This window comes from Lynx rufus, unplaced genomic scaffold (assembly GCF_022079265.1).
Source record: "Lynx rufus isolate CCGP_SWC_20201006 ecotype Redwood Valley unplaced genomic scaffold, mLynRuf1.p SCAF_2, whole genome shotgun sequence".
Taxonomy (NCBI): Eukaryota; Metazoa; Chordata; class Mammalia; order Carnivora; family Felidae; genus Lynx; species Lynx rufus.
The window spans coordinates 180,846,488-180,855,012 of NW_025814834.1; the positions used below are offsets into that span (position 1 = coordinate 180,846,488).

The following is an 8,525-nucleotide window of genomic DNA, read 5'->3' on the forward strand; positions in this document are numbered from 1 at the left end:
GCCTGTTTGATATCATTCTTCACTCTTCTGCTGTCTCTCCTGCAAACACCCCGTCCCCCACCCCCATCCCAGGGGGTTGACATTTGCAGGCTGTGTTTCCCAGGTTCCTGTGACAGTGGCTTTTGGATGCATTTAGCCAAGGAGAGACATAGGCAGGTGATTAGAGATGGGGAAAAGGGAAACCTGTATATTCCCTCTCCCCACCTTGGATGACTCCTCAAGTAGAGGCTACTCCTCTTCTTTGGCTCCTGCTTTCCTGGCTCTAGCTTCCTTTGGCCTTAGTAGTAGGTTTGTTTTATTTGTTGGTGATAATGTCTGGTTTCCTCACTATTCTTATTGGCCTCTTTGTTCTTCTGTCTCTTATATAACCAATTTCCTCTAGTTTAAGTGTTAAGAATAGTTCCCATTTTGCTGTTGGAATCTGATGGAAACAATTGTGTAAGGTACTATGGGAGAACAGGGGAGAGGTACATTGTATGTTCTAAGTGGTGGAGGTGGGGTGAGAAGAGAAAGGTAATTCCACAGTTGAATAATGAAAGTAACTAGGAGTAGGAGCTAGAGAGTAATAGCATGAGTAATGGCACCAAATGAGAAAGTGTTCATATCTCTGGAGCATGGTGTGTGCCAGGAAGATGGAGCCAGGGAAGTAGATAGAGGCCAAGCCACGAAAAATCTTGGATGTTAAGCCAATGAGTCTGGGTATTGCATTAATTAGGCCTCTTTCAGTCCCAGTTACACAAATCCAAGTCAAAATAGGACAGAAGCATAGCTGAGCAAAATGAAAGAGAAGATCGCTGTAAATGAGATGATTAAGAAATTAAGGGTGTTAGATGAATTGACCACATGAAACCCAAAGTTCCTGAGAATGAGAACAACCCTGGGCATAAAGGAACACAGTGAGTCACTTGCCAAATTATCAATGACCAGCAGGTCATGAATTGAAGATTGATACATGACAGAGATGGGAGGTATCAGAGGGAGGTAGAGAAGGGATTGGAACATAAAAGTGGAGAAGTGTTCTAGGGCAGTGTCAGGATGAGGAGAGGTAAGTTCAGTTGGTTATGAGTTTTTGAATAGGATTCTGAGGTCAAACTGAGAAGCAGGCAGTGTGGACAAACTGTAGAGTCTGGGTCTATGACAGCTACCTTTGGGCAGGATAGGTAAACATGATCCTGGAGGGATGTGGATTATCTCAGATTCAGCTAAGAATTGGGCCCTATTAAAGATAGAAGAAATATTGTTGTGAAGCCAATTAGAGGGAGGAAAGGACTGAGGGCTAGTCTGATTAATTGGTTGTCATCTTTCTGACCTCACTAGGTTCTCAGCTCCTGAGAATCCTTACTAATGAATCTGAGGGAAAGGTTACCATCTGGGCCTGCTAATGAAGAGCCTTCCAGAAGCCTGACAGTAATTGGATGGATGTGAATTTGGAGTGGTCCTGCCAGGGAAAGAGACCCATGAGCTGGCTAAGGCCATGAGCTGGTTACTCAAATCAGAGTTCCCACACCTTGGGTACCTTTAAGATGACAGTGATGTCTCTTTGGCATGACACATGAGCCCTCCATGAGACTTACTGTCTCATCTGTCATCACTTTGAGCTTTCTGCTCTAATGATAACAAACTACTATGGTCACTCTGGCATATACCAATGCTGTTTTTGCCCCATTATCTGTGCTCATGCTGCTTCCCCTGCCTGGTGTAGTACACACAAATGTGCTCACACATACATTCACAATCACCTGTCTTTATCTAGTTAATATCTGTGTAGGAATCAGCTTCTCCAAGAAGCCTTCCCTGGCCCCCCAGGACAGTTAGGTGCCTCCTCTTGTGTCCTGCTAATCCCCTTGCTTCCCACCATTCCAGCATTTATCATGGTAATACTGTCAGTGTGTCTGTCTCTCACACTAGACTAGGAGCTCCTCAAGGGTAAGAACTACTGATTCACCCAAGTGTCATCATGCATGTTGAGCTGATTTTTATGACCCCTACTGTCCACATCCTCTCAAGCACACTCTCCATGCTTCCCCCCTCCTTCAGTCATCTCTTCATCAACCAGCACTCACCAAACACCTATACCTTTGGCTATTTCTGGGGCTCAGATGAATGGCATAATCCCTGCTCAGGGACCTTCTTGTCAAATGGACTTCTACCATGCAGGGTAACATGTGCTATAGCTGTATAAGAGGCTGTATCTAAGCTGAGCCTGAAAGAATGAAAAGTTAGTTAGGTGAAGAGTTTTGCTCAGTTGTAGCTTCAAAGATTCCTCTTTCCACTAACTTCTGGAAGCCTCCTCCTGCTCTCTTCCCATGCCACTCTCTCTCTCTCCACTGCATTCCTGCACATCCTCTGGTTTGCTCTACTTGGGTTAGAAATGTTATATAGTGTTCAGTCACTATTCCAACTGAGAGCGAGACAAAGGGGCATAAGGGATAGAGCCCTAGCTTATACCGCATCCCCAAGTCTAGGTTTTCCTGTCTGTAACTTACAAGTAATAACCCCTGCCTTGCCCCCCACCCCGCTCACAAGGTTGTTTTAAAATTATTTTGGGGGCACCTGGGTGGCTCAGTCAGTTGAGCATCTGACCCTTGATTTTGGCTCAGGTCATGATCTCAGGGTTCGTGAGATGGAGCCCTGTGTTGGGCTCTGTGCTGACAGTGTGGAGCCTGCTTGGGATTCATATTCTCTTTCTTTCTCTCTCTCTCTCAAATAATAAAACTTAAAAAAATAAATAAAATTGTATTTGTGAACTGTTATAGACTATGCATACATAAGGGCTCTGATTAGTGTATCTTTTCCACAATTAGATTTGGTCTCCTTTTGTCCCTGGCTCTCAACATGAGACCTGGCACAAAGTCAGTATTCAGTAAAGACTGGTTTATTGATTGACCCTGAATGATTAGGAGAAAGAAGATTTCCCTAAAGGCCCTGGGTGCAAGGAAGCTGGGACTAAAGTGAACTAGGAATATAAGGAAAAGGGAATTAACATGTATTCCATATGCCAATCATTTCAAATACTTATGTGCATTTAATTCTTATTACCTCACTATGAGGTAGGTAATATTCACCCCATTCTACAGATAAAGAAATAGAGGCTGAGAGAGGTTGGGCAACTTGCCCCAGGTCATACAGCCAGTAGCTGACAGGGACTATAATCAAATCCGGGTTATATGACTCCTGGGCCTCTTCCCACTGCCCACCTGTACAACATGACATGTCCTCCCCTCAGTGCCAATTCCTCAGAAATGATTTGTGCCCTGGCCTTGAACTGGGTCCTTATCTTCATCCAAACTAATAGTTAAAGCCTATTTACTTCTTTACCTGTTTGCCCCTTTCCTAGCCAAGCAATACATTCCCTCCTCTTCTCCAAAAACTATCACTTGTGATAAGCCAGTCAAAGGCCAGAGAGTCAATTTTTATGATACTCATTAAGGAAAAGCTACATGCTGGAGGGTCTCTGAAGCTGACTGGATTTCTGTAGCCTGAAGATAATGAGCCAGCAGCCAACTCCTTCTTTATCACAAGTCGATGGTTAGCACGCACTCCTGCTGCTTGCCTTTCTCAGGTTGGGAAAAGGGCCACTGAGAGACTGTCAACCAAAGGAGGCCTGGAAGGAGCTGGGAGTGCCTTCAAGCTGAGATGGTGGAGGAAGAGGAGGCTTGTTTGTTTCCAGGGGCTTCAGTCCTTCAGTCCACAGTGGGATAATAGGGAGTAGGAAGTGGGGAGAAAAAAGAGCCCCTCCTCTGTGGGAAAAGACAATAAAAGAAGGAGAACAGGATGAAGAGGAGGTGAGAGGAGCAGATGAAAGTAGAAGGAAAGAAACTGTTATTCTAACAGGCAACTTCGTACACCAGTTTATCTCTCCTCTTACTTAATTCTCCCAGCTGTTCTCAGCAGGAACACACTGTAGCTATTCCTATTTGACAACTGAGGAGTCTGAGACTCAGAGAGGCTAAGTGATTCACAGAGATAAAGTGACTTGCCCAGATTCAGACAGGGTATTAGTCAGATAAAGGCAAAGGCCAAAGAGACTTGTAAAGAAGAGAAAGGTATAGTCAAGAAGGAAGGGAGGAAGGGAGGAAGGGAGGGAAGGGAGAAAGGAGAAAGGAGAAAAGGAAAAGGAAAGAAAAGAGAGAAGGAAGTAAGGAGGGGTACCTGGGTGACTCACTCTGTTGAGCATCTGGCTCTTGATTTTGGTTCAGGTCATGATCTCACAGTTTGTGGGTTCAAGCCCTGCATTGGGCTCTGTGCTTACAGTGCAGAGCCTGCTTGGGATTCTCTTTCTCCCTCTCTCTCTTGGCCCCTCCTCTGCTTGCACGCACACTCTCTCTGTCAAAATAAATAAATAAACATTTTTTTAAAAAGAAGGAAGGTGGGGCGCCTGGGTGGCGCAGTCGGTTAAGCGTCCGACTTCGGCCAGGTCACGATCTCGCGGTCCGTGAGTTCGAGCCCCGCGTCAGGCTCTGGGCTGATGGCTCGGAGCCTGGAGCCTGTTTCCGATTCTGTGTCTCCCTCTCTCTCTGCCCCTCCCCCGTTCATGCTCTGTCTCTCTCTGTCCCAAAAATAAATAAAAAACGTTGAAAAAAATTTTTAATTAAAAAAAAAAGGAAGGAAGGAAGAAAAGAAATAAAGATGGAAAGAAGAGAAAGAGAAGAAGTAGGAGACAGGACTGTGTATGAACTTTGGAGCTAGCCAAACCCAGATTTAAACCCAATTTCCACTAATATAGTCCCGTGACCTTGTGTGAGTTATGCAATCTCTTGAAGCCTTCATTTTCTCATTTATAAATTAAAGATGATTATATTTACCCACAGTAAGATAATAGTTCCAAAGCTCCTGGCATCGTGTCTGACATACAGTGGGTGCTCAATAAATATAAAGAATCCAAAGGAGAAAGTGTGAGGAACATAAGGGAAAAGAAGGAGAGACATGAAAACAAGGGAAGAGAGAAGTTTTGAGAAGAAATAAAGATGGACCTGAAAGGAAAGGAAGGAGGAAGTTCCTTGGACAAATAGGAGGGAGAGGACTGGGTCAGGGACCTATAGAGAAGGAGGCTTTTACTTCTAAGAACTGCCACCAACCTGGTCAGAATTCCTCAGCTGGGAAGTAGCCACTTTGTCTGAATCAGGAGGGACTTTCTTGTGTCTCTTGGGACAATCAAGTTCTGTTCCTTGTCACAGAAAGTGTCACTAAAGATCTCAAGGTACCAAACAGACAAGAATATTTTATGCTTCAAGTGCAGCCTTCCATGTGCCTTCTGTTGGGTTTGTGTGGGAGGCAGAGCTATAGAGAAAGTCCAGGGGAATTCAGGGAGGAGGAACCTCATGGAGTAGAGATAAGCCAGTGGGTCTGGGGTGGAAAGGGCAAATGAAGCTTTATTTGGTGTGGATCTTGGGGTGCCTTCCAGATCCCAGAGGGCTAGGCTGTGAGGTGACTGAAAGGCAAGGGAAAGAGGAGGAAAAGCCCTAGTGAAAAAGGTCAAAGCTTGGGCTTCTTTAACTGGTGCCTCTATTTATCTTGGGCAAGTCAGCTTATTTCTCTAAGCCACAGTGTCTGCACTAGTGAAATGGAGGGGTCTGCCCAAATACTCCTCCTCCCAGGGGTGACATGAGGATCAGACAAAATAATGGATTGGAACACTGTGAAGTGCTGTGTACACATATTGAAGTATTCACTCTTTCAGAAAACACCTAGTGACCCCCACTCTGTGTCAGGCACAGGGCTATATACTTTACATGCATTATCTTGTTTAATGAGTTAGGTAAAATTAACACAATTTATAAACCAGGGACTTGATTTATAAAGAGAATACGTGACTTGCTGGGGATAATACAGCTGACCAGTGATAGAACCAGGATCTGACTGACTGTAAAACCCATGCAGGTAATGCCCCTGCCTTGTACCATTTCTTTAAAGCAGAATCCCCTGCCATGGAATTAGGCCTCCTCACTTCATTCCTTAGCACCAGCTGTATTAATTCGGAGTGTTCTGGCCAGGGGGCATACAAAGGAAGGGAAAAATCCTTACTATTTTCTGTCTTCTCTTCTTAGGGTTTGACTTCTTTGAAGCCAGCGCCAAGGAGAACATCAGTGTGAGGCAGGCCTTCGAGCGCCTGGTAGATGCCATTTGTGACAAGATGTCTGATTCGCTGGACACAGACCCCTCTGTGTTGGGCACCTCCAAGAACACCCGTCTCTCAGACACCCCACCACTGCTGCAGCAGAACTGCTCATGTTAGGCAAGGTCCACCCTCCCGATTTCCCCTTCTTGTGACCCCACACCCACTCTGCTTCCCGCATTATACTCTGTCCACCCCCAGCCCCAAGCAAGCTGAGTTGCTGCTGTTCTTTGCCTGCAGTGGAGGTGGAAGCATGCCCCTCGAATTCTCTGCAGATGGCCTCCCTTGCAGACACCCAGCCCCAAACCAACAACCAGGTCATGGCATGGGTTAAGGTTCACTTTACAAAAGAAGACTCAATCTTACAAAGGGGATTCACTTCAGGGACGTGGAAAACGAGTCTCTTTTCTGCCTTTAAAATAAGATTTCCTCCTTTGACCAAAATTTGACACATGCACACTTTTCAGGCCTGGCCAACTGGGTAAGTGAGGCCAACCTACACAGCTAATCCTATTAAAGAAAACCTCCTCATACACAACATGCTTGTTTCATATCAGACTCCCCGTGGGGCTTCCTCTCAAAGCCCTATGCCTATTACCATGGATGCCCACAGGGCCTGGGCAGTTGCTGTGGTGACAGGCCAGAGCTAATCTCCAGAGAGCTCAGACTCTCTAATGATGCTGAAGGAGCAAAGGCTAAGCCAGAAATACATTTAAAAGAAAAGATTATTCCCTGCAAAATGTCAAAGGTTCCTGCTATATTAAAGAGTAGACGAGTGAGCTAGAGAAAGAGAAAGAGAAAGAAAAGAGAATCACAGGCAAGATAAAGGAACAGGTCATGACTTTCTGATTTTGCTGCTTTCCAGGTGGTTCTTAACTGTGGGAACTCCATGAAATTGGTCTTTGTTTTTTAGACTCCCAGAATTTGAAATATTTAGAGTTACCTGGTCTGACTAGTCAATTCCAGTCTTCACATCTCTGATAAGTGGCTGTCAGACCTCACAACCAAATCTCTTTCTTCTAAAGCATACCTTCTAGGCAGGGATGGGAGCTCGTTGTCCATACCATCTTTGGGCAACTCTCATAATTGAAAGTTTTCCTTGCTTTAGGCTGAAATCTGTGCCCTGGCAATTCTTCTTCCTCTTTTTACCCCATTTGTACCAGCTCTGCTATCAGAGACCTCACAGTCTCTGCCCCTTGACACCCTCAGATAATTTGAGAACAGAAATCATGACCTCTGTCTTTTCTCCAAGTCAGATAGTTCTGCTGTTCTTCATGGTGTCTTCCCTCCAAACTGCCCTTTCCTCCAACCCATCTTTCAATCACTGCTGAGTAGTACAACTGGGAAATGTAATTTAAGGCAGAATAAATCTAGGGGGCATGACCCTGAAAAAATTGGGAAAACTGAACTCAGAGTTCCCAATCCCAAACTCACCCTCCTGGGAGTGAAATCTTAGTTTCCACTGAAGAGAGGATGTGAAACCATTCCTAGGGAAAGCTGCTTAATTAAAGCTGCTTAATTAGTCACATAATGAGTAAAAGGAAAAACCAAAACCAAAATCAAAACCACATGAAAACCTTTGACACCAGAAACAAATAGAGTGGATTCTAGCTTGTTTAAACATGGCACATGTTTGGTTTTTAGCTGAAATAATGACATGGAACTAGCACTGATTCTTGAAAAATCTTTCCTCCCAGCCCTAGCCCGAATCCCCACTTCCCCCTTCACTAACATGCCACCTCAGAAGTTGGTGGGGGAAGGGGGAGAGTCTCTCCCAAGTTTTTTGTCCATTCCAAATGCAGTTCATTATCCTAGGAAAGTACATTAACTAGCATAGCTCCAATGACTGCATAAGAGGACCCCCCAGAGTCCTCCTCGTGGAGATGTTGCTTTCTTTGATGTGATGCAGAGGATAGAGCTTTTGGACTTGGACTTGGAATCAGGAGACCTGGACTCTGCCCTTAAATCAAGTGTGACTCTGGACCAATCACTCCATCTCTGAGTCTTGATTTCCCACCTATAAAATGTGGAGGTTATTTGGGTAATCTTTAAGGTCTCTTCTAGCACTAATAATTCTGTGACTCTTTTTTTCACTTTTATCATTTCAGTTGATCTGCAAAATGAACCTGAGAGATGAGGATTATCACCCCAATGTCATTGTAGCTAACACTGAGGTCATGCTTACTCTGTACTAAACGTTGTTCCAAGCACTGTACATATATTAACTTATCTTCTCAATATCTTTGTGAGGGATGCACTATAATCAACCTCATTTAAAGATGAGGTTAAGTAAGATGCAAAAAGGTTCTTTAGCTTGCCTAAGGTCACATAACGAGTAAATAGTAGAGCTGGGGTTCAAATCCAGGCAGTAGGTTCTAAGGTCTGTTCTCTTTATCACATTCTATATGAT

General features: G+C 44.6%; 1 protein-coding gene across 1 annotated transcript in view; it reads left to right on the forward strand.

Moving 5' to 3' along the window:
• The window catches only part of RAB3B (RAB3B, member RAS oncogene family), a 54,238-nt gene extending 48,003 nt beyond the window's left edge, over positions 1-6,235 (forward strand). Inside the window, exon 4 of the mRNA XM_047085827.1 lies at positions 6,048-6,235. Coding sequence (XP_046941783.1) covers positions 6,048-6,235 — 188 coding nt within the window. The remainder of the gene's footprint in view (positions 1-6,047) is intronic.
• The last annotated feature ends 2,290 nt before the right edge of the window (positions 6,236-8,525 follow it).